We start from the raw sequence: 27121 nt of genomic DNA, 5'->3' as shown, positions 1-27121 counted from the left end.
AAAGCCTTTTGTGTAAATAAATATACACATACAATATCTAGTGATTTCAGGCCCTTGACTTCCTCTGCAGTATCACCTCCTGTCACTTGTCCTCCAAACACCCTAAATTCCAGACTAATCTATTTGGAGTTCCAAATACACATTATAATTTTGCAAGCATCATCCCTATGCATATGGTATTCCTTCTTTCTAGAATATCCTTCCTATCCTTTTCTGTCTGACTAAGCTTAAAACCTAGAATCACCTATTTGGAAAGTTACCCCTTATACCCCCTTGACTTTACCCCTGCCTTAGCATTAATCACATTATATTGCAATTATCCATTTAGTTTTCTGTTTCTGCTTCTAGAAGGCAAGTTTCTGGATGATAAGGACCTTATTCCTGATGTTTGCCATTAGATTTCTATGGTTGTTCACAAAGTAGGCATTCAACTATGTTCTCAATTACTAGTAGTAAAATCAATGTTATTAGCATGTATTTGTATGACATTTATTTTATAACATTTTATAAAGTTACCAATAATAATATCAATTAGAAAATAATTTTACATTGCATCTGGAAAAAGCCTGAAATGTATACCTGTATATTCACAAATCTTATTACCCACCTCTTCACACACAGTTTATGGTCATTGTCTTCCTGAAGTTATAGCATAATATAGAAGAGAAATAGTTCTCATTGCTGAATCTTAAACAGTTTATCAGTTACAGTGATATCACGAACTCAGATTAAAACAGAATATTTTTACAGAAGTGTACATTACATGAAAACCTCTCTTTTTTTTAAAGATTTATTTATTTATTTGAGAGAGAGAGAGCATGAGCAGGGGGAGAGGCAAAGAGAGAGGGAGAGAATCCTCAAGCATACTTCCCACTGAGACTGGAGCCTGATGCAAGGCTTGATCCCAGGACCCTGAGATCATGATCTGAGCCGGAATCAAGAGATGGACCCTCAACTGACTGGGTGCCTGAAACCTCTTTTTTACTGTAACATTTCCATAGTCTTCTCTCAGTTCAAACACCTACCCCATCCCAGTTCCTTTTTCAGGAAAATTTATGTCCTATGACAAGCATGATTAGTAGGGAGGAAAATAAAGAACTATGGCATCTAATTGCTGCCCTTGATTTACTTTTGTCTTTGGGGAAGTGTCTGCCATGTTTTACATAAATTTTTCATTTATTCATATAACATATTTTGGGAAACAGTTGTTATTCTGAGTAGAATCAATGGTGCCAGATACAGTATGGGTATTGTGATGTATATGTGCAGCCTAGGGCATTTTGATGCTGATAGCCTGGTGGATATAGGGGCCCCCACGGCGAGATGACGAAACATCACAAAGATAAAGAATTCAGGTGATTTCAATATAAACAAGTATGGTGCTTTCAAAATATGTTCACAAATTTTATGATACTCCTGTCTTCAAGGGATAGGGCTTAATTCTCCTCCAACTGAGTATGAGTTGGACTCAGTGATTCATCTCTAAAAAACAGCATTTGGTGGATGCACGCTTTCTGAGACTAGCCCATAAAAGGCATTGAGGATTCCTCTTTGCTCTCTCTCTCCTTAATTGCCCACTCTGGGCGAAGCCAGCCTTCATGCCATGCGGACACTCAAACAGCCTGTGTGGGGAGGAGCTGAAACCTCTTCGCTAACAAACAGCACTACCTAGTGATCATCTTGGAACCAGTTCCTCCAGCTCCTGCCAAGCTTTCAGATGCCTGCAACCCCAATAACTTGTGAACTGCAACCAGTAAGAGACTCAAAACAGAACCTTCTAGGTATGCCAGTCCTGAAGTCTTGACACACAGAGCCTGAGATAATCAATGTTTATTGTTAAGTTAATTTTTGGGGTAACTTGTTACACAGCATAGATAGCTGATAGAAAAAGGAACACAGATTATCCTATATAGTCCTACCTATGGATAAGGAACTGAAGGTCAAGGCAAAGTAACTGCAGTTCTTAGCCACTTGGGCCACTTAAAGATAATCCACTATAATTCTACTTAAATCACCCCCTTTGAAATTATTTCAACAGGGGAGGCCACCTGCACCTGTGAAATACAGTAAGCACCAGGCATGATATCTGTCAAAGGATTTCAAGATCACTTTTTTCACACGACAAACATTTATTAAGACAAGAATAATATGTCAGGCCCAGAAACCAGGCATTATGCTAGACCCTGGATATTCAGAAATAAATATCAGTATTCCACTAGAGAACATAACCTGCTAAGGTCAACAGGCTTGTAAAATGAAATTTCAATACAGAATAAGAGTCCCAGGAAACCCACAGATGTCCATGGAAACTGAGTGGAGGAATCATACCACAGCCTAGGAACTAGAAAAGATCTTGAGGAACAAGTTAACCTACTATGAGTCTCAAGATGAAAAAAGGTTAAAGATCAACAGAAAAAAGACATGTCAGGCCAAGAGACCAGCATGTGCAACAGATTAGAGGTGTGGGGGGATAGGACGTATTCTGGGACATGGGTGTCACTTAGCAGACTCGGGTACATTCTCTGAAGTGCTCAGAAATGAAACTGGCTTGGTGGGCAGGCCACCACTCATTCCTTCCTGCACGCACACATTCAATCATTCAATGCAGATATACCGAGCACCTGCTAGGAGCAAGGCACTTTCCTAGGCACCAGAACCACAGTGAAAAACAAAACAGATGCAATGCCTCTCCTCATGGAGCATTCAGTCCATTGAGGAAGAATATATTATTCAAATAATCAACAGATTATGTGTGTAAAAATAATCACTACGTTTGATAAATGTGATGAAAATCTATAAGATGTTATAAAAGTAAATAATAGAGATATTTGGTCAGAGCTGGGGAAGGTGAGAAAAGATTCTGTGAGAAAAAATATTTTAAAGAGGATGTCAATTTTAACTAAAAGCTAATAAAAGAGATAATATTTATTGGGCTCTTGCTATGTGTCAATTATAGGACCAAACCCTTTAGAAACATCAAATGTGGCCCTTCCTCCCTCCCATTATGGTAGATCCCCTTATTGTTTCCATATTATAGATATGAAAAATGATACATAGGAAGTTTATCCAATTGTTCAGCTGCTAAGTGGAGAATTTTCTACCTTAGATAGTCTGGCTCCTGAACCCTACTTCACGTTACACTACATTATCTCCAGTAGACTAAAAGAAAAAGGGAGAACATTCCAGAAACAGAGAAAAGTATATGCAAAGACCGTTAGGCAAGAAGGAGGAAGATGTGAATATAAGCTCCTTAGAAGCAAGTATTTTATTTTCATTTGGGCTCATATACTTAAAAAAAATGAATAGGAGTATAACAAGTTATGGGCAATAGAAGCCTTTTTTGGTAAGTGAATAGCCTGTTCTAGGAACCATACTGAAAGATGACATTCAGCTTAGCGGCGCGTTCCCTGGCCCAGTTTCCCATTCTGTACGCATTCATCCAACCCCGTTTGTTGGCGTAGTCTACAGGACAGCATAGAGGAGGGAATAAGGTTTGTGGCCAAACACTGACTGCTGGCTGCAATTTACTAACTCCAGCAGTCCTCTTGTTTGAATTAAGAAATGTATTTAAACATCCAGGCTCCAGTCCTCATGTGGGCTTGGACATCTTACCAACTCACAAGTTTTAAGGATTGATCTGCGAGGCTATATGTAAGGCATTTTGTACATTGTTTGGGACGTTACATGACAATCATTTTTACATGTTTTATTTTATTCTAGTCACTGTGTGACAGAGGCTGTGGAAGCAGCTATGGCCAAGGCATTTTTTTACTGTCCTAGGGAGATCACAGATTCATGGGGAAGCAGGCAGTTCCAGGACAGAGTGACAAGATCTAAGATCTTAAAAGGCACAAGGAGCTGTGAGGAACCAGAGGAGGGTGCTGCACTGAATTAGGGGAGAGGGAAGGATGGTTATTTTATGTTAGAGCTGTGTTTGAAGGAAAAATAGGCAAACCATGGGATTAGAAACATGCTAGTCAGAGAGAACATTGTTTCAAATGTGAAAAAGCAAATGAGAACCCAGTGAGAGTGGAGGGACATCTGGGAGGTGGGTGAGGCTTAGAGGGAACCAGGAGATCAGAAGAGTTTGGGGGTGGGGGGGCAGGAACTTGTTCCTTATGCTTTGGAACTTGGATCTTATTTTAAAGGCTAAAGGATGAAGGGGCTCATAGAAGGTTTTACTTGGGAGTAAGACAGAATAAAATTGACATATTGGAAAGTCCACTCTGGCTGTCATAAGGACTTGCCGCGCGAATGGGGAAGATGCACTTGGAATGAAGCTTTAGAGTCAACAAAATTAATTAATTTCACTGTAGCCCAGGCAGAGATGATGAGGAATGAGGCAGGCTGAGAAGACACAAGAATGAATTAAATAATGTTCCCTCCAGAGCTGGGACTAGAGTGAAGCTAGGGAGGTGCCCAGGTTACAAAATTTAAGGAGGCACTCCCTCTCAGGGATTTAAGTGAGCACTTAAGACCCTGAGAGGGAGTGCCTCCTTAAACTGTGTGCCTGAGGTGTCCCCATGGGGTTCAGTACACGGACAATCAAAGTATTATTGCCAGTTCATCAAGAAAGGAGGTAAGTATTTTCTTGACTCATTTGTCCCTGTCTGCAGTTTAGGGGGAGACAAGAGAGGCACCAAGTCCCAGAGATCACTCCCTTGGGATTTTCCAGGAGCAATAAATGATCCTGGGCTCATTCTGCCTTCTGTGCAGTGGGAGTCTCCCTTCTGTTGAGGGAATGGATGCAGGTGACTGAGCTAGGTTGCACAGATAACAAGTGAACTTAGACACAGACATGTAGCAGTTACTGTAATCAGCTACATTTCAAGAAGCCATTCCTTTTTCTGTGGACTGGCCACATGAGTAGGAGGTAAAAGATGTAATTTTTTTAGGGACGCCTGGGTGGCTCAGTCGTTAAGCCTCTGCCTTCGGCTCAGGTCATGATCCCAGGGTCCTCGGATCGAGTCCCACATCGGCTCCTAGTCAGCGGGGAGTCTGCTTCTCCATCTCCCTCTGCTGCTCCCCCTGCTTGTGCTCGCTCTCTCTCTCTCTGACAAATAAATAAATAAAAATCTTTAAAAAAAAAAAGATGTAATTTTTTTAGATTGTATTTTTTTGACCATCCTTCCCCATGACTTTCATTCTCTGGATCTGCATTTCCCCTCTCCTCTCCCTGCAGCAATTTCTCCCTACCTCTAGGCTCAGCCTTCTTGTGCTCTTTCCAAGAATAATGACCACTCCTGTACCTTGCTCTTTGAGCCTCCCACAGCGACACTTTACAGCTATGATGATCTCATTCTAGTTGGTTACTCACAGGAGAGCGCATGATGAGAACACTAGTAGTCCATCACTGAATGAGACAGACTCTTTTTTTTAATTTAAATTCGTTGATTAACATATAGTGTATTATTAGTTTTAGACGTAAATTTCAGTGATTAATCAGTTGCATACAACACCCAGAGCTCATTACATCATGTGCCCTCCTTAATGTCCATCACCCAGTTACCCCATCCCCCATCCCCTCCCCTCCACTAACCCTGTTTTTTTGTATGTTTAAGAGTTTCTTATGGTTTTTCTCCTTCTCTGATTTTGTTTTATTTTTTCCTCCCTTCCTCTATGATCCTCTGTTTTGTATCTTAAATTCCACATGAGTGAAATCATATGATAATTGTCTTTCTCTGATTGACTTATTTCACTTAGCATGATACCCTCTAGTTCCATCCATGTCATTGCAAATGGCAAGATTTCATTTTTTGATAGCTGAGTAGTATTCCATTGTATATTTTTACCACATTTTCTTTATCTATTCATCTGTCAGTGGACATCTGTGCTCTTTCCATAGTTTGGCTATTGTGGACATTGCTGCTATAAACATTGGGGTGCATGTGCCTCTTCAGATCTCTACATTTGTATCTTTGGGGTAAACACCTAGTAGTGCAATTTGTGGGTCATAGGATAGCTCTATTTTTGAGGAACTCCATACTGTTTTCCAGAGTGGCTGCACCAGCTTGCATTCCCAACAACAATGGAGGAGGATTCCTCTTTCTCCACTTCCTTGCCAACATCTGTCATTTCCTCACTTGTTAATTTTAACCATTCTGACTGGTGTGAGGTGGTATCTCATTGTGGTTTTGATTTGTGTTTTCCTGATACCGAATGATGTTGAACATTTTTTCATGTATCTGTTGGCCATTTGTATGTCTTCTTTAGAGAAATGTCTGCTCTGAAACAGGTTCTTATTTTTTTTTTAAGATTTTATTTATTTATTTGACAGAGAGAGACAGCAAGAGAGGGAACACAAGCAGGGGGAGTGGGAGAGGGAGAAGCAGGCTTCCCGCTGAGCAGGGAATCCCAATGCAGGGTTTGATCCCAGGACTCTGAAATCATAACCTAAGCCGAAGGCAAACGCTTAACGATTGAGCTACCCAGGCACCCCTAAAGGCTCTTAATAGAGTCTATTTCAAGAGAGTGTTCTGATCTTTTAACCCAGTTGGGACTCCAGATCTGAACTGTGCCTGAATGGGTGGTCTGGGGAAAGGAAGCTCTTGATAGATCAAGGAAATCATGGATTCTATGGGTCCTTCTCAAATCATTTCCTCTGTGGGTGGTGAAATCCTGACTTTGAGTTCTTGGTTGCCTGTCTATGAAGTCTGGGCTCATGCACACAGATTCTTCCACGTTAAAAGCATGAGACACCACATCAGATATGTCATTTTGTCCAGCAAGTTAATCTCTGTATAAGTAAGGAGAATGCTCTGGTTTTTAACCTTAAATACTAGGAAAATATCTTAATATGAAGTAAAAAACAAATGTATTGTGTATTGTTTTATACACACCTCTTTTGTTGGTAAATGTAATTCCCTATTCTTTGCCATGCAAATTTATGGCACCAATGAATATTTTAATTGATGGTAGTCAATACCAGACTCCCAGTTTATTTTATTTATTTTTTTATTATGTTATGTTAATCACCATACATTAGATCATTAGTTTTTGATGTAGCATTCCATGATTCATTGTTTGCATATAACACCCAGTGCTCCATGCAGTACGTGCCCTCCTTAATACACATCACCAGGCTAACCCATTCTCCCACCCCCCTCCCCTCTAGAACCCTCAGTTTGTTTCTCAGAGTCCATAGTCTCTCATGGTTCGGCTCCCCCTCTGATTTCCACCCCCTTCATTTTTCCCTTCCTGCTATCTTCTTCTTTTTTTTTTTTTTTAACATTTAATGTATTATTTGTTTCAGAGGTACAAGTCTGTGATTCAACAGTCTTACACAATTCACAGCACTTACCATAACACATACCCTCCCCAATGTCTATCACCCAGCCACCCCATCCCTCCCATCCCCCACCACTCCTGCAACCCTCAGTTTGTTTCCTGAGATTAAGAATTCCTCATATCAGTGAGGTCATATGATACATGTCTTTCTCTGATTGACTTATTTCGCTCAGCATAATACCCTCCAGTTCCATCCACGTCATTGCAAATGGCAAGATTCCATTCCTTTTGATGGCTGCATAATATTCCATTGTATTATATATACCACATCTTCTTTAACAGTCAAAGAGCAACTATAGATGGGTCCTTTGTCTGGAGCTAGTCCAACAGAGTTAGATTAGAAGGGATATTGGGTAAATTCCTTGAAAGGTGGAAGACATAAATCAAATAACTTCTAATAAAAGCTTGCATTTTTGGCACTCTCTTTAATAACAACAAAACAACTTCATCAAATTATTGTCATATATTTGACAATAGTAAAATAGTGTCGTATTTTTCCATATAATAGAAAAATAGAAACTATCAAGACAAAACAAAAATAAAATAAAATCTCCTATTAGTTTACTATGCAGATATAACAATAATTATTTCCATGTTTTATCCATCAGAAAGCCTATCTATGCAAATATTTATGTGCCAGTGATTTGTTCAACAATGACACCAAGCATAGGCATTTTGTAACCTTTTTAAAAATTCAATAAAAAATGGCAACTATTAAATGTCATTTATTATTTTTTTTTAAAGATTTTATTTATTTATTTGAGAGAGAATGAGAGAGAGCACATGAGAGGGGGGAGGGTCAGAGGGAGAAGCAGACTCCCTGCAGAGCAGGGAGCCCGATGCGGGACTCCATCCAGGGACTCCAGGATCATGACCTGAGCCGAAGGCAGTCGCTTAACCAACTGAGCCACCCAGGCACCCAAATGTCATTTATTTTTAAAATAAAATGAATTAAGATATCTTTGTATATAAGTTATCTTTTCTGACACAGAATAACAAGGTTTTTCTGTTAGTAAGGAAATTAAGTTTTTTTTCAATGAAGGCTTAACTTTCTTTTAATGAAGATTTTAGTCTATTTAAAATGATGGCAGGATGGGGTGCCTGGGTGGCTCACTTGGTTAAGCCTCTGACTCTTGATTTCAGCTCAGGTCATGATATCAGGGTCCTGAGATCGAACCCAATGTTGCCTCCACGCTGGGCATGGAGTCTGCTTGAGATTCTCTCTCTCCTTCTGCCTCTGCCCCTACCCTATCCCTTCTCAAAACAAACAAACAAACAAACAAACCTTAAAATGATGGCAGGGTTGGAAATTTTATTTTGATTTTCTTTAAGGAGTATAGTATCCATTATATGTTACCTTTCAGTGATGACACGCATTTAGCACGAGGTAGGGGGTTTCACAAAAATCTCTGGGAGGGGCGATTTGAGGAAAGTCAACTGTATTATGTTTCCTGAAGGGTAGAATTTTCTTGTTTGCTAATTTTATTCAAACTCAGTGCTTGCACCCTATGAAATAAACATTGAAGGAATTAAAAACCAACAAAGAAAGAAATTATGAAATCTATTTTTAAAGGAGTTTAAATAAGAAGTGGTTTGTATCAGTATCCAATTACATCTATGATTTACATTTTTAACTTCCTCAAGTTACTTATTTATGATTATGCTTCTTTAAAGTAATGAAGTTGGAAAAAAAATAATGAAGTTGGGATGTGTTAATAAAGAAAACTCTGAGATAGGGAAACTATATTTTTGAATAATCTAAGTAAACTTTCGTGTATAGAGTCTCAATCTGAGTGAGGTGTTCTATAACCAGCTCCACCCATTCTCAAGCAGCTGTATCCCCACCTGTGATGATGGCCGTTCATAATTCACTAAAATTTTTCACTATTGAAACTTCAAAACAAAGGGTACCTATAATCAATGGATAATAATTAAACAGAAAACACCTGTATTGGCACCATGGTTCTATAAACTATACCTTGATATGTGAGATTTCTAATTTATAGGTTTTGAACTTTTCCCTTTGATGCACATGTGGATATCTCTATACTCATTGTAGGTGATTAATAGGTGTTTAGTTGATCAAAAGATCAATAGTTGATTAGGTAAATATATGTACCAGATAACAGGATTGTTGTTTAACTAGTTCAATTAAAAAAAAAAAAAAACTTTTGTTTTTATTTGGTTTTTAATATGCTTTACAAAAATTTATAATTTTCTTCCCTGTCTTAAAATATTTAGTCAGAGAGTACAATTTATTATTACAGGTTTTAAAATTTCCTATTTACTTATCATTTTAAATTTATGACCGTTGTGTGAGAAAACAGTACCAGCCTCAGGATTTTCCTCAGAAGCATCTTTGTGAAATTCTTTGATCCCACTTTGAATGTTTGGAATCTTTCTCCTCACTGTAGAATACTGCACACATTTAGGTCCATACTTACCACCTTTAAGTAGGAGGGAATTTCCTAACCGAGATTTTATGTAGCAGATGTCTGAGTCCTTTGATCATGCTAGTTGATTGTGACAGTCTAGCTCTTAAACTTTCTCTCTCCTTACAAGTAAGTGGTGAAAATTCCATACCATAATTCAGGAGTCATTCATCCCAACGATTCCATTGTCAATTATGATATGTTTATCCTCATTGGCATCCCTGGCCTGAAGGAGCTGCACGTGTGGATCTCCATCCCCTTCTGCCTGATGTACCTGGGGGTTGTGTCAAGAAATGTTATCCTGATCCTCGTGGTGGCAGTGGAATGCAGTCTTCATGAACCCATGTACCTCTTCCTCTCCATGTTGGCTTTTTGGGATCTGATGCTATCCACATCCACAGTACCCAAAGCCCTGAGCATCTTCTGGTTTGATGATGTGGACATCTCTTCTGGTGGTTGTGTAACCTATCTCTTCTTTATGCATTTTGCCTTTGTAGTGGAGTCAGGCATTCTCTTGGCCATGACTTTTGATCGTTATGTGGCCATCTGCTACCCACTGATGTGTACCACCATTCTTAGCCATGGTGTCATCAGCAAAATAGGGGGTGCTGTAGTGCTCAGGAGTTTTGCAACTGTTTTCCCCATTATCTTCCTAGTGAAGCATCTGCCTTCTGCCGGACAAACATCATTGCCCACACATTTTGTGAACACTTGGGGCTGGCAAAGCTGGCTTGTGCTGATATCACCATCAACATTTGGTATGGAATCTCTGTGCCATTACTCAGTGTTGTGCTAGATATGGTGACAATAGTCATCTCCTATGGGCTCATTCTCCGGGCAGTCTTCAGGTTGCCATCCCACGATACGTGAATGAAATCCCTTAGCACATGTGGTTCCCATATCTGTGTCATCCTCATGTTCTACCTTCCAGGGATTTTTACTGTCATTGCTCAGCGCTTTGGTCAAAAAATCCCCAAACATGTCCACATCCTGTTAGCCAGTCTCTATGTTCTTGTTCCCCCCATGATGAACTCAATTATCTATGGAGTAAAGACCAAACAGATTCGGTGGCTGAGTGGACCTTGTGTTTTATTTGAAAAGGAAATGTTGCTGAGGATAACTGACTCTTGTGGTTTTTTAGAGGTGAGGAGAAAGGGTCCTATTAGAAAAGAGGACAGATAAGTTGTCATTTAGGATAGGCTCTACTTGCTGTGAAATTAGTCTTTTTTCATTGAATAGAGATGACCCAAATTGTATGTGTCCCTTATTTCAAAGGTAAATACGTTCTTGAAAACCCATGTATTTATAGGCATAAAGTTACTATTTTAAATGTCTATAGGGTTCTTCAGTATTTAATAACAACATATTTCTATTTCTACCAAAGAAAAATAAGATTTATAGAACACTTCTCCATGTACTATTTAGATTTTTAGATCTCTATGTGTCCTCCCCAACAGCTATATTGAATACAGATTACAGTTCACACCAAAATTGTGCATAAATAAGGGAAATACGGAGGTTCTCCCTTCTAGCTCACTTTATTCACAGAACACCTTCACAATCTTGTAACACAAATGGGAATATTTGATGATAATAGATCTCATGAGTGCACAAATGAACTGATATTTACTGTTGTAAATTGGGAGAAAAAAAAACAAGACAATTAGGTGTTTGGAAACACAAACTGCTTGGATGCTGCGTGTCCTGTGCCACCCTCCTAATTTGCACTTGAGCAACCCTCTTTTTAGACTCCTTAACATCCATCTCACAGGATTGTGGTATGAGGATCCAAGAAAAATTGTATTCAAGTTCACTTTAGAAATTATAAAATGCTGTACAAATGTGTTGTGTCACTGTCGTTAATTTCATTATACTCCCTGGTATGAGCTTTCACCCTCCTTATAGTCAAAGGTTAAGAACAAAACAAAGCAAAACCCCCCGTCCTTTGTATACAGCAAAGTCCTATCTCCTGCCTCCTTTCTTTTCCCACCAGGGTTAATCTAGCTGCAGGAAGGTGTCCTCCCACAGCTTTTTCCTATCAGTCATGTGCCGCCCACTTGGGATTGGAGATGACCATAGATACTCGGTCTGCACCGCCCCTATTCCAGGCAGTGTGGGCTGGGTTTGCACTTCCTTCAGAAGTCCCTACAAGAATTTTCAAGGAAATTCTACCTTCCTCCATAACCATGGAACTTCCTTTCAACTGTCTGCTCAGACTCCTGGCATATTTGGGGTATAGAGAAGATATTTTTGTGTTTTCCCTGAGTTGGGTTTTCTGAGTAATTTTTGCCAAAATCTTGGCATCCTGGGCCAAGAGCAAGTCTTGGGAAGTTAATTTACAATGATAGTGAGATAACTAAAGATAGTGAGAAATCTCCAGAGAGATTCATCTAATTCCAGAAGGACAAAGACATGGCTGGGTTTATTGCTGAAAACAAGTGTTCATTTTTTCTCTGGAGAGATTTATTTCTCATCAGACTCCAAAGAAACTTTCCCTGAAGGAAGGGGGAGTCGGGGGAAGGAACAATAATCTCCCTGGCTTCTACAAGCAGGGAAAATACATTTTTCTTCACTCTTTGATTTTGCATGCACGGGACATTTGACCTAGCCTTCATTGTATAGCCTTTGTAAGAATCGGGTATGGGAAACCACACAGTTGTTATTTGCTTTTTAAGTGAATAATGATAATCTATTCCTGATCTAGAACACTTTGTGTGTGCATTCAGGACAAAAATGATAACATGAGTATTTAAAATGCTTTGGTTTAGCTCAGAAAAGATGTGAAAGAGTGAGATCTCTGTGCTGGAGAAATCCTGCCTTCGTGGGAGCTAGGACAATGAGTAAGAGCAAATACTTTGAAATCAGACAGACTAATTAGCTTTATGCTCATCATATATTATTTATGTGATACTGAACATTTTATTTAACTTTTTGATTAAGGTAAGATTCACATAACATAAAAATTCACCATCTTAACCATTTTATAGTGTTCAATTTAATGGCTTTTAGTACATTTACAATGTTGTGCTATCATCCCCAATATCTAATTCCAGAACATTTTCATTGCCCCACAAGGAAACCACATCTTCACCAAGCAATCACTCTTTATTTCCCCTTCCCCCAGCCACCTAGCCACTAGTGATTGACTTTCTGTCTCTATGGATTTGACTATTCTGGACTTTTGACAATAATGGAATCATATAATACATCAGCCTTCTGTGTCTGGCTTCTGTCACTTGGCATAGTGTTTTCAAGGTTCATCCGTGTGATATTATGTATGAGAACTTTATTCTTTCAAATGGCTGAAAAAGACTCCATTGTTTAGATTGAACATATTTGTTTTATCCATTCATCAGTTGATATGCATTTGATATGAGTTGTTTCTATTTGGGGGACTATTATAAATAATGCTACTATAACATTTATTTATAAGTTTTGGTGTAAACATCTGTTTTCAATTCTTTTTGATATATACCTGGGAGGAGGACTGGGTCATTTAATAATGCTATATTTAACCTTTTGAGAAAGTGCCAATCTGTATTCTACAGAGGCTGCACCATTTTACAGTCCTACTAGCAAAGCATCAGGGTTCAGGTTCTTCACATCCTCATCAACACTTATTATTTCCCATTTTTAAAAAAATTACAGTTACCTGGTGGGTGTGAACTAGAACAATAAAAGGGAATTGAAAAAATATTTCCTTTCACTCCCTTTCCTGCACACACACAGTGTTCTAGATCAGGAATAGATTATCATTATTCACTTAAAAAGCAAATAACAAGTGCAAGCTAAGCTTCAAATTCCAGAGGAAATAGCATGTGTGAAAGTTCAGAAGGAAAGGGAACACAGTTTGAAAAAGCATAAGACGTACAGGGTGATTGTAGCATAAAGGGCATGTGAGCCAAAGTGAGAGCAAGGGGGAGAGATGGATCAGCGGACATCAAGCAACAACTGGTTAGCACCAACCATGCTGTAAAAGGCTTTGAAGATAGGTTAAGGCATTTGAGTTTTCTTGCAGGCAAAATGGGTAACTTGAATGATTTTTAAGTAGAGGATTGACATAATTAATTGGGGTTTAGTAAAACCACTCTAGTTTCTGAGTAAAAAAATGGATGCAAGAGAGAAAAATTTAGAGTGAGCAAATTCCAAATGAGGCTGCTGAACAGATCCAGGACACACACACATGCACACACGCACACACACAGAGTGGTGATCATATTATAATATGAAACATGTGAATGAATTTAAAGGATATTCAGAGGACATAATTGAGAATAAATGAATTTTAGTTCATGTTGATTGTGGAGTTTCAGTGGGATGGCCAGGAGGTGTTACCAAATACAGAGTCGGCTATGTGGGACAGAGAAAGAATTGGGAGTAGAACTTTGGATGTGGGAATTTTCAGCATGCAGATGGTTATTGAATTTATGAGCTTACTGGGTGCTAAACAAGCCTATGAATAAAGTACTATTTTTTCTTTTCTTTCTTTTTTAAAATTTATTTAAGAAGGACATTGAAACAAGATAAAAGGACCAAAGGAAGAGTAAACATTTTTTGCGTTTAAGTTTGGTTTTTTTTTTAAGATTTTATTTTTTTATTTGACAGAGAGAGACACAGCAAAAGAGGGAACACAAGCAGAGGGAGTGGGAGAGGGAGAAGCAGGCCTCCCCTCGAGCAGGGAGCCCGACGTGGGACTCGATCCCAGGACCCTGGGATCATGACCTGAGCCGAAGGCAGACGCTTAACGACTGAGCCACCCAGGCGCCCCGCGTTTAAGTTTTTGATTGTAGAAAATTGGGATTCTTCTATCTGATGTCTGTCATTTTCTAGGGACTTGAAAAATCCTTACCTCTCTTCCTCTAATTCTATCAGTGATTTTCCCCAACAAAATTAAGGTCTTGAGAGTCATAGGAATTGAGTCCATTATTGGAGGGCTTCCTACTACTGATTTATATAAGAAATTCTATTAAATCAATATGATTACTTGACTTCCCACAATTTTTTTCTCTATGTTCCCAGCCCTGGGACACTGAATCCATTTAGGAAAGAATAGGAGGATGACCTTGTCCCTGATCTGCTTTTTTTTTTTTTTTTTTTTTTAAAGATTTTATTTATTTTTATTTGAGAGAGAGAGAATGAGAGAGAGGGAGTACATGAGAGGAGGGAGGGTCAGAGGGAGAAGCAGACTCCCCACTGAGCAGGGAGCCCGATGTGGGACTCGATCCAGCGACTCCAGGATCATGACCTGAGCCGAAGGCAGTCGCCCAACCGACTGAGCCACCCAGGCGCCCTGATCTGCTTGGTTTTTACAGCATAAATGATGGGATTGAGTGCAGGAAGGGTTGCCACATAGAGGTTGGCAAACATGATATAAAAGGTGAGGGAGATACTGTGGCTGCAGTGATGAGAACATGGCTGGTGTGTAGAATATGAGAATGACACTGACATGGGAACCACAGGTGCTGAGGGCTTTCTGTCGGGCATCTCTGGATGGAAGGTGGAAAATAGCATGAAGGATGAGAGAATAGGGAATACCAATGAGAATTAGGTCTGAGATAATAGTCATTACAGACACAGCAAAACCATACCAGATGTTGACAGAGATGTCAGCATAGGCGAGCTGGGCAACACCTATGTGCTCACAGTATGTGTGAGGGATGATGTGTGTCCTGTAGAAGGGCAAACGCTTCACCAGGAAACTAACGGGCAGAATGACACTAAAGCTCTGACCGACAATGCCCACCGTGATCTTGACAATTGTCCTAGGTGTCAAAACGCTTGTGTATCTCAAAGGAGAACAAATGGCCATGTAACGATCAAATGCCATGCCCAACAAGATGGTTGAGTCCAGAAAAAAGCTGAAGTGAAGAAAGAACAACTGGGTAAGGCAGCCAGGAAAAGTGATTTTCTGAGCTTTCAACCAGAATATGCCAAGTGTTTTGGGCACACACGTGGTACATAATATGAGGTCTGCAGAGGCCAACATAGAGAGAAAGAAGAACATGGGTTCATGGAGGCTATGGTCCACAGTGATGAGGTAAAGAAGGATGCTGTTACCTGCAAGGGCCACCAGGTAGATAACAAAGAAAGGAATCCCAATCCAGATATAGAATTGCTCCAGCCCTGGGATCCCTACCAACATGAAGGAGCCTGGATCGAAACTTGTTAAATTCAATGTGGCCATCATGGTAATTGTAATTCCTTAAGGACAAAATATAGTATTTTATTCCTGGAACTTACTGGCCATGAATTCCCTTTAAGTCTTTTCCGGAACTAAGATCCCTTCATTCCCATCACATCACAAACACTACAGCAGACACTTACCAAAGGCTGCCAAGAGATATGAATTAAACCATGAATTAAACCAATAATTCTCTATCTATAGACATTAACAATAACAGCATTGTTACTACATCGGGACCACGTCCCACCAGATCCATGACCTGTGATCATTGCTGGGCCTGTGTTGTCAACTAAAGTTCCAAGATTATCTTGCCCTCACCAAGTAATTCAGTCTGAGATTTCTCAAAGATGTAAATGTCAAGTATCCTACCTGGCACAGATCTCAGTAAATCTTCACTGAGGTGCCCATTCAAAGAAATAACAGGGACCAGGTATGAGTTAACAAATATGCATTCTTCATTGCCAATACATGATTAGGAATCTGGCAAACCAATCTACTACTGCCTATTTGCTCCACTTCCTTAATATCTGGAAGAAGATCTCCATCTAAATATTCTTCTGTCAACTCATCAACAATTCTCCAAAACTCATTATTTCTTCCACCTGTTAACTTCCTGACCAGCTACCTCACTTCGTCATCACATCATTCTTCCACCACCAGAGCATGGTGATCTGAGGGTTGACTGAGGCTCTTCTTCCTCCTTCAGTCCCTGTATCTAATCTGCCAGCTCTTCTGATCCTCTTTAAAATCCTTGTCTGATCTGCCTACTCCACTTTTCCACTTCCTCACCTACTCAAGTCATTAATCACCAGTTGGAGCCATACAATAAAAATCCCAGTTCTTCCAATATCTTGGGAGTCTTGTTCTTTATCTCATGCTGCCAGATTGCTCTCTTAAAAATATGAAATTATTAAGACATTGGCAACCTTGTCTAAAAGCTTGTCATTGCCCCCATTATACCTACAGAATATATTTTATCTCCTGTTGGCAGTCAGTAGTTTCCTTATATATTTTAGTTCTACCTATGTGAATGTGTATCACATTCTTCCCTACAAGGCGTCCATAGATTTCTACCTCGTTCCTACATCTCATTGCTTCGATTGCTGCCTTTTCCATCAGTGTAATCTTGTCTTCTCTCAACATGTGTAAATTCTATTCATTGCTCTTGATCCTTACCAACACAGATGTCTCCAGGGCACCTTCTCCAGTAATCCTGAACCAAGCAGTCCCTTCTCCTGCTTGTAAAATCAAGTTCTTAATCATTTTACCAAACAAACTATCAGATGACTGTATTGAATTTCACATTATTTTCCTGCTTATTCTCTTGGATTCTCTTTTCTAGATGTGTGAGCATCTTCTGTTAATGATTGGGAACCCCTCTTGAGGACAAATTTTCTGTCCTCATGCATCTCTGCCAGAATAAAAGAAGGCAAGATTTCACATAGAATAACCATTCATACGGCCTCAGTGGTAAAATTAATATTTCAAGATTGTCATTCTTTACTAATTTTTTCATTGTGTCCTGTTTGGGCCAGAAAATATTGAATATATTTCTTGAATACACACAGACACACACACACACACACACATTTCCTTGGCTTATTGTCTTGTCCTCCGTCTTTAAAGACAATAAAAGTGGATTGAGTCTTTCTCGAGTCTCCTTATTCTAACCTCTATAGTCACATATCTCTCTCTGACTCCGAACTTTTCTATCTCCCTCTTCTACTTTTATTTTATTTTATTTTATTTTTTTTAAAGATTTTATTTATTTATTTGACAGAGAGAGGCACAGCGAGAGAGGGAAGACAAGCAGGGGGAGTGGGAGAGGGAGAAGCAGGCTTCCCGCTGAGCGGGGAGCCCGATGTGCAGCTCGATCCCAGGACCCCGGGATCATGACCTGAGCCGAAGGCAGACGCTTAACGACTGAGCCTCCCAGGCGTCCCTCCCTCTTCTACTTTTAAAGACCACTGCAATTACAACAGAATCACCCAGATAACCCAATATAAAGTCAAATGATTAGCAGCCATAAACATCTTTTGACATATAAATAACTTATGCACAGGTTCCAGGAATTAGGATATGCATATCCTTGAGGAGTCATTCTTTATTCTAGCTACCAAATTCTTTCCCTGGATTTTTCCAGGATCTTCTCCAGTCTGCCTCCCCAAGACTCCTACCACCATTACCACACTCAGATTATACTCACAGGCACCTTATCCTGATGTTAGGAAACCAATAAAGGGCTTGAAGAGGATAGTTCTAAGATGAGAACAGAAAGATACAGGAAGTAACACAAAACAGTTGGGGAGGACATATAAAGAGAAGGGTACCCAGATGAGAGGTGAGGCATGGGAACAAAGAAATTTAATTCCAGCCAGGAAAGACAGACACACCTCGACAGCATAAGCTTTTATTTCTCTTTGTTTTTCTCAGGGGATGGAAAGACTGAAAAGTGAAGGCTCTAAATTCTAGGGGGACTCCAGGGACTCCAGTCACCAGTCAATACTATTAGTATTAGTATATAAATGTTTGCATTAATGTTTTCCTGGTCTAGAAATGACATTGTACACAAACATGGTATGATTCCGGGTTTTGGACAGACAGGAGGAACCAGGAAGTAGTGGAATACTTCAGCCTTTGTAGAGTAGTCATTTATAGAGAATTCAAAAAGTAATTTTGGAAAGAAAAAACAAATATAAGTTAGCTAGGCTCTAGGTTCTGACTTCAAAGAAAGGTGTGATAATAACCCTTTAAACTCTGGATCCCAGATATTTATGTGTTTGGAGAAAGACAATCGATTGATTAGGGATGTGGGTGAGCTCCAGATGATATGGTTGTAGGACCCATATGAGTACCACCTTCTATTTCACTGAATGGGGCTTTCTGGTCTCTATTTGTAACTGCATTGAGGTACTTCGAAGAAACTCTGACTTCAGAGCAAGATGAGTTAATCTTTTACATAAACAACTCCCTTAGGTCATTGCATATTATCCAGTGTTTACAGTACTTCTGGAGATTATCATTAACATCCAGATGCTTATGGCAGAGACCTTAAAGTTATTCTGGAAACCACTTTTTCTCTCACTTTCCTTATTTTCTTTTCATATTATTGATTCTGTTACTGTATTGCCAAAAAAAAATAAAACTACCACAGGTCTTAGTGTCTTACAGAGACCTTTCACGTTTGAATTGTCTTGTAAAACAGTATGACAGATACATAAGCAAAGCAAGCTTTGCTTATTGCAGAAAGAGCTGAAGATACATTGCAATTTTGTGGTGCTAACTAAGCTTTCCATTTTACTAAATCAGATAAAAGTATCAAGTTCAGAATATCTCAAGGGGAAACAGTCCAGAGTATTAAAGGTTGTTGTATGCTGACTAGCTTGGTGTATCAATTGTGGCAAATAAAAATGGGTAAACTAACCTCCTCCTCCCCTGAAAATATATTCTTTTGACTCTGCTGTGTCCCTGAGTTCTTGCAGATCTTTAGGCAACTTACATGAAATTGACTTTCTTTCATCTCAACCAGTCAAAGTGGGAATTCCAGAATAAAAAATTGAATTGAGCACAGGGTGACACCAACCCCACCCATTCCAACAATATAAAAAACTAAGTTTAACATTTTAAAATAAAAACACATAACATACTCAAAAACTCCATTTCTAAAAATCAAAGTAAAATAGTAACACATGGAAACATTTTTTTTTTTTAAGATTTTATTTATTTATTTGACAGAAAGAGACACAGCAAGAGAGGGAACACAAGCAGGGGGAGTGGGAGAGGGAGAAGCAGGCTTCCCGCGGAGCAGGGAGCCCGATGCGGGGCTCGATCCCAGGAACCTGAGATCATGACCTGAGCCGAAGGCAGACGCTTAACGACTGAGCCACCCAGGTGCCCCCACACGGAAACATTTTAAAACTAAACTGTGCATTCAAGAAGAGCCTAAGGAGACATGACAACTAAATATAATGAGGTTTCCAGGACAGGACTCTGGGACAGAAAAAGAACATCAGTTAAAACTAGAGAAATCTGCTACGGCTGCATGTACTAAATTGTCCTTTGTCTCTGACCCAGGATTCCTGTGTCTTCTACCAGCCACCATGAAACTGTGGCAAAGTAACTTGTTAGCTTGCAAGTAGAAGAAAATTTCAGACTCTTGCAGTTCTTAACATAGACAATTTGGGAATATAGAATAAATATATCATACTCTGAGCGTAAAACGAGGTAAACAAAATATACTTAAGAAACAATGACTCACAGAAAGAGAAACTATCTTTACCATCAGCTGTCCTCTTTATTAAGCCATCAAGATTATGATTCGTTGGAACAAATAAATTTAATTATAAAATGATTTGTTGAAAATGAAAAGATATATACCATCTAGAATGCTATATCACAATACATAATGTTGAGTTATAGCTCTAACAAACATGAGTTATTTCCTGAACCTACAAAACATATAGTAAATGCTCAAAAGATGTTTAACTATTATTATTAGCTCTTGTATATAATAAAGAATATATATGTATGTATATGTCGCCTATCATTATATCATCATCTTTTTTTCTGTACAAATAATCTTAGTTACATATTGGCATACTGCAAATATACTGTAAACAGAAGTAAATCTTTCTGATATAAATTATATCCGAAATGAACTTCTGTTGATATCGCTTTACTATCATTAATAATAATATGTCAATATTAGTATATTGATTATAACAAATGTACCATACTAGTGTAAGATATTAGTGATATTGTATTATTAATTATAGGAAATCTCTGTACAGTCTTTGTAAGTTTTCTGTACCAGGTACTACTAAGATAAGAGTTTATTACAGTAATGGGATACAAGATAGTGTTTTTAAAAATCACTGGCATTTCTTTTCTCTTACAACAATTCCTAAGAATATGAGAAAAAATACTCCCCTCATTATAGTTTCCACTTCTCTCCTCCAATTCTCTCATAAACACTCTCCAGTCTCTACCACCCACTGAAATTGCCCTCTTTCTGGTACCCAGTGACCTCCATAATGCCCAGTCTCATGGGCAGTTCTCAGTCTTCAATCTACTCAACACATCACCAGCATTTGAAAACTATGAACGCTTCCACCTAATTTAATTTTTTTTTCTTTTCATATCTCGATTTTTATATTTTCTCCTGTTTCTTCTTCTACTTCATTGGCTGATCCTTATTTTCTCCCTTTCTAGGTCCTCTGTCTTTCCTTTTTCTGAATCTTTTATTACTCCAGTACTCTGTCTCTCTGTCTTCAGCTTTTCTCTCTCTACTTTTACTCCACAAAGTGTATGTGTGTGTGTGTGTGTTTTAAGCACCATTTATTCACTCATGACTTCTAAATTTATGTTTCAGATTCCTAGATTCAACTGCTTTCTCAGCACTTCTACCTAATGCTGGGTAACCATTTCAAGCTAAGCATGTCCAAAATCAGACTCTTCCTTCTCCTTAAACCATCTTTATCACTGTAAATGGCAACTCTTTTATTCCGGTTGCTGAGACCAGTAACCTTGGAATCATTCTTGATTCTTTCTCTTATATCACTTGTGTGATCATCATTAAATCCTTTTAGCTCTGCTATCAAAGTGCATTCAAAATTTATTTTCAAAACATCTAATTCTCTGTCTCTGGTCCATATGGCCATAATCTCTCATCTGGAAAATTGTAATAGCTTCTTACATGGTCTCTCTTCAGTTTACTTACCATAGAAAAGCCAGTAATATTTCTAAACATGTAAGCCATAACATATAATTTCTCACTTCAAAATCTTTCTGACAGCACTATAGAAAATAGTTCGGCAGTTCTTTTCAAAACTAAAAGTAGACTTACCATATGACCCAGGAATTGCACTATTGAGCATTTATCCCAGAGAAATAGAGATATTTTCATGCATGAACTTATAGTTGGATGTTTATAAAGCTTTATTCATAATAGCCCCAAACTGAAAACTGCACAAATATCCTTCAAAAAGTGAATTGTCAAACAAACTGTAGTGTGTCTCTATCATGGAATACTACATAGCAACAAACAGAAACTAACTGTTGGCACAGTCAACAACTTGGATGAACAACAAAGAAATTATGCAGAGTGAAAAGGCATTGTCAAAAGAGTACATACTGCATAATTCCATTTATGAAACATTGGTAAAATAATATAATTACAGAGGTGAAGATTAGAGTAGTGGCTGTCAAGGGTTAGGAAGAGGGAAAGTATAGTCATGGCTATAAGAGAATAAAATGAGGGAATCTTGTGGTGATGTTACATTTGAGTATCATGATTTTGCTGGTAATTTGGCAAGGCAACACACGTAATAAAATTGCCTAGAGTTATACATACAGACACAGATGAGTGCATGGACAAGTGGTGGAATTGGCATGAGCTCTATGGATTGCACCAATGTCAACTTCTTGGTTTTGATACTGTATGATAGATATTTAAGACGTCAACATTGGGAGAGGCTGGAATAAAGGTGCATGAGATTTCCCAGTACATTTCTGTGTGAACTTCTATGAATTTATAATTATTTCAAAATTTAAAAAGTTTTTAAGACCTCTTACTATGCTTTTCTAGTTCACTAAGAATAAAATGTAAAATTTGTACTGCATGACTTACTGAAGCCCCTGAATGATGTGGTCTCTTCCCCACCCAATCACTTACCCCCACCAATTTTCCAGTCATGATATATCACTTCCTATTCTTCAGATACACCAATCAACTTCATGTCTCTAGGCTCTTACTCTTAATTGTACCTCTGCTAGGGATAATCTTCAACCAGAACTCTGAATGTTTGCTTCCTTCCTCTTAGTCAGGTATCTGATAGGACCTCACTCCTGATTGACCCTATGTAAAATAAAACCTATCTGCACCCCCATCGTTCTCAATCCCATTACCTTACTTTATTTTTCTTCATTTCACTTATCACAACCTGTCATATTATGGATTCACTTATTTATTTACTTATTATTATCTATCTCCACTGGAATATAATTTCCATGAGAACAATGACTATATCCGTTCAGTTATTACCAGTAAGCACTCAATAACAAATATTACTGAATAAACTGTAAGTGTTTGGATATAGGGGAAAGAGTATTCTCACACAATGTACATATAAAATCATATGACTGTTATTAGGCACAGAAACTATGGAGAATGGGGACGCCTGGGTGGCTCAGTCGGTTAAGCATCTGCCTTCGGCTCGGGTCATGATCCCAGAGTCCTGGGATCAAGTCCCGCATCAGGCTCCCTGCTCTGCGGGGAGCCTGCTTCTCCCTCTGCCTCTGCCTCTCTCTCTCTTTATCTCTCATGAATAAATAAATAAATAAAAAATTAAAAAAAAAAGAAACTATGGAGAATGATACTAATTTTATGTATACAAAAAAGTATTTGACAGAATTGAAGGAACAGTTTCCAAGAACACAGCAATGACTGTCAGATCAATATTTTACTAGGGCAGCTACTATATCGGGGGTCACAACTTTAAAAACACCAGAATCAAGAAGCTAACGCTTCTGCCACGAACGTTACCACAGGTGATTCTCAGTTCCCAGAAAGCTGCAGAAAAACCTCTATAACCTACATCCTAGGTTAGAATCAAGGAGTCACCAACGACACCACCACCGATGGCTATCACGTCCACATTCTAGTCATACTGGAAGAGTGCGGCAGATAAATAAACAAACAGATAAACAAAAAACTTTCTCTTTGAACTTTTTTGAAAAAAAAAAGAGGAAGAAGGAAATCATGATTTCTGACTTACTTCTCTCTGTTAAATCTTTAAGAGTCCATCCAACTGAAGAAAGTTAAATTTCATTCAGATGTGTAGATGCAAGTGATTCAGAGAAAAATATATTCTTTAGTTTTCTAAACTTTTCAAAAAAAGGAATGTTAAATGGAGATTTAAAAAGCCAAATCACAGAATTCACTGCAAATATATTCTCAAATATATATTATACATACAGGTGTCCTTGTCCTTGTCTTTATTTGCCTACTTATTTTATTTGACCCATTTTCTCTTTCAATTTTTGTCTTTTTAAAATTTATTTATTTATTTATTTATTTATTTATTTATTTATTTATTTATTTATAGGATTGTCTCATAGTTATTTTCCTATTATTCAAAAACTGCTTTCAGGCTGATGCTTATCATTTCACTTATTTTATATTTGTGTATACAGACATTTTCTATGTAGATATAATCACAATTGTCAAGCGTTAACTTTATGATTTGTGCTTTTTGAGTTCTAATAAGAAATAAGTTCTTATCCAGTTGTCATAAATTTATTTTCCTGTATTTTCTTCTATATATTTTACATATTTTCTTAAAATATGAAACACCTGCCCTTTTTAAATGATAAAACATAAAAACAAGGAACAGGAAAGAAAGAGACAATTGGTTTTTGAAACTGCTTTAAGCCAACTCAAGAACATTTCTGCACGTATGTTTAAGAATGCTTTTTAAATTTTTTTTGCTTGGATATTGTTTTATTTTCTATATCTCTATTATAAAATGGGGGGAAATTCTCCTCCACGGTGTTCCAAATGAGGTAAAATTTATGATGAAAGTTTACTATAGGTTCACAGTTTCTCCCTAAGGGATGCAATCATGTACATAAAGGGGTCAGAACAGCTCCCTTGTGTGAAATGGCACAAAGCTAGTCCTTTTAGAGTTTCGCTAGTGAGACTACATCTGTATATTAGTTTGTTTGTTTGCTTCTATTTGTTTTTATTTTGTCTAATCTTCATCGCTGGAAGAACAGCACCTGCTTGGGGCCTAGATGCTACTAGAGAATTGAAGAATCCCACCTTAGGACAGAGGGCCAAGTGGTTAGTGCTATTTGAACATCATTTATCATTATTTTAATAATGAAAAGAAAGTCTGTGAAGACTTATGACAAGGATTGTATCAACATGTCCTGAAATTTTGATCTCATCTTAATATTAAGACAACCATATTAAGGAGATGACATCAGTAAAAATGGATGAGTAAAGATCTTCAATAGTTTGCCCTCCATAAAAGCTATGAAAAAAACTAGAAAAATTGTTAGAGTCAACTTGTGTATAATTCTGGAAGTTAACTATAGGCTTGCAGCCACCTGCAGAGCATTTATTCAAGAAAAACTGTCCAGTCAAGGAAAGAACAAAGAGCTTTGTGGAGTTTTAAGTTGTCTGAAAACTATTCTCCTCTCTCCAGCTATGTAGAGCCTTAAAAATAACAGCTTACATTCCCAGGGAAGTTTGACAGCCACTGGGGAAGAAAAATGGAAATGGAGCTCGTTCAAATCCTCATTTCCAAAGAACTGTCATTATCCGACCTGTCTGGTAGTTCCCCGGAAGACCTGACTTACACAGCTGATCAGAGCTTGTACAGTATTAAAAGCTTTCTGGGGAAAGGAGACATTTATTGAAAACAAAGCAGGCAAGTGTTTTAATTTTGTGGCTGTCTGAGAAAATGGAGACCATTGTGGTAAACAATAAACAAACCAAAAAAGACTGAAAAGTTAAAGTTGTAGAATGAGATATCTGTAGAAGCTCTGAAAAAGACTGGCATATCTCTGTGAATATAGAAGCTCAGAGACATGTGAGGGCTGTGAGCATGCTTGGGAAAGGCCCAAGAATGTCCTACGTTCTCACTTCTTGTTGACCTTCAGGTTCTGCAAAAGCAGGAAATGAAGGCTAAAGCAGGGTTGTGAACTGCATGGCTGAGTAGTGACTATGTGCTCTAAAATGCACAGAGTCCCTCAGTAAAGACTGGGTGATTTATTGTTCTTGGTATTTATGAAAATCTCTGTCCAATCATTAGCTGACCTCTAAGATAACTGAGTAGAGACTTCAGTGACCACATGAGACAAAGCATATAAACTTTACAGAATTAGTTCAAGAAAGTGATTAAACAAAGAGCAACTACAACAATTAGCAATAAGAGCATACCCTAGGAATAAGGGAAAATTCAATTCCCAGAGTTACCACAGTTTAAACCACAGCGCAGTTTAAATAAAAAAATTATGAGGCATGCAAAGACATAAAGTATATAGCTCATAGACCAGAAAAAGAATAATCAACAGAAACTATTATTGAAAAGCCCAGATGTTTGAATTACTATACAAAGACTTTAAATCAGCTATTTTAAATATGTTCAAAGAGCTAAAACAAACCATGTCTATAGAATTAGAATTATAAAAAAGAAAAGAAAAAGAAAACAAATATAAATACAGAGTTGAAAAGTATAATAACCAGACTCAAAGAGGCTCAAAGGCAGATTTGAACTAGCAGAAGAAAGAATCAGCAAATGAAAAGATAGGTCAATTGAGGTCATCCAGTTTGAGGAACTAAAACTTCAAAAAGTAATAAAAAATGAACAGAGCCTCAGAGACATGTGAAACACCATCAAATGTACCAACATATGATACATAATGGGAATCCTAGAAAGAAAGGAAAGAGGGAACAATGCAGAAAGAATATTTAAAGAAATATTGGGGGTGCCTGGGTGGCTCAGTCAGTTAAGCATCTGCCTTTGGCTCAGGTCATGATCTCAGGGTCCTGGGATCAAGCCCAGCATCGGACTCCCTGCTCAGTGGGGAGTCTGCTTCTCCCTCTCCCTCTGTTCCTCTCTCTGCTCCTCCCTCCCCCTTGTGCACTCTCTCTCTGTATATCCAAAAAAAAAAAAAAAATTAAAGAAATAATGGCAAAAAACTTCCTAAATGTAATTTTTAAATGAATCTACACATCCAAGAAGCTCAATTATTTTCAGGTAGGACAAATACAAAGAGATCCACTAGACACACCATAATGAAATTGCTGAAAGCCAAAGACAGAGCATTGAAAACATCGAGAGAAGTGACTCATTATGAACAAGGAATTGTTAATAGGACTGATAGCTGATAACTCATCATAAACCATGGAGGTGAGAAGGCAGTGGAATAACATATGATGTGCTGAAAGAAAAAAAATCTCAACAAAGAATTCTATATCTGACAAAACTCTTCTTCAGAAATGAAGATGACACTCAACAAACTAGGATAGAAGGGAACTCCCTCAACTCAATAAAGGGTATCTATGTAAAGCTCCCAGCTAACATCATACTTGATGGTGAAAGATTGGATGATTTCTCCCTAAGATCAAGAACAGGACAAGATGTCTGCTCTTGCCACTTTTACTCAACAGTGTACTGGAGGTTCTAGCCAAGGAAATTAAGCAAGAATA

At 38.2% G+C, this 27121-nt stretch overlaps 1 protein-coding gene and 1 pseudogene across 1 annotated transcript; one reads left to right on the top strand and one right to left on the bottom strand.

Annotated features, from left to right (window-relative positions):
- The first annotated feature begins 1323 nt into the window (after positions 1-1323).
- Positions 1324-10901, top strand: LOC118003985 (annotated as a pseudogene).
- Positions 10902-11714: 813 nt separating this feature from the next.
- LOC118003984 (olfactory receptor 52H1-like) lies at positions 11715-15906 on the bottom strand. The gene is given in 3 exon segments (XM_034995117.1): positions 11715-11864; positions 15009-15126; positions 15128-15906. Coding segments are annotated over 3 exon segments (1047 nt in total).
- Between the last annotated feature and the right edge of the window lie 11215 nt (positions 15907-27121).

The sequence above is a fragment of the Mirounga leonina genome, unplaced genomic scaffold, assembly GCF_011800145.1.
Source record: "Mirounga leonina isolate KUSES-001 unplaced genomic scaffold, KU_Mleo_1.0 Mir_92, whole genome shotgun sequence".
Lineage (NCBI taxonomy): Eukaryota > Metazoa > Chordata > Mammalia > Carnivora > Phocidae > Mirounga > Mirounga leonina.
Note: the sequence above shows the minus strand (reverse complement) of the source record. Positions and strands in the feature narration are given on the sequence as shown.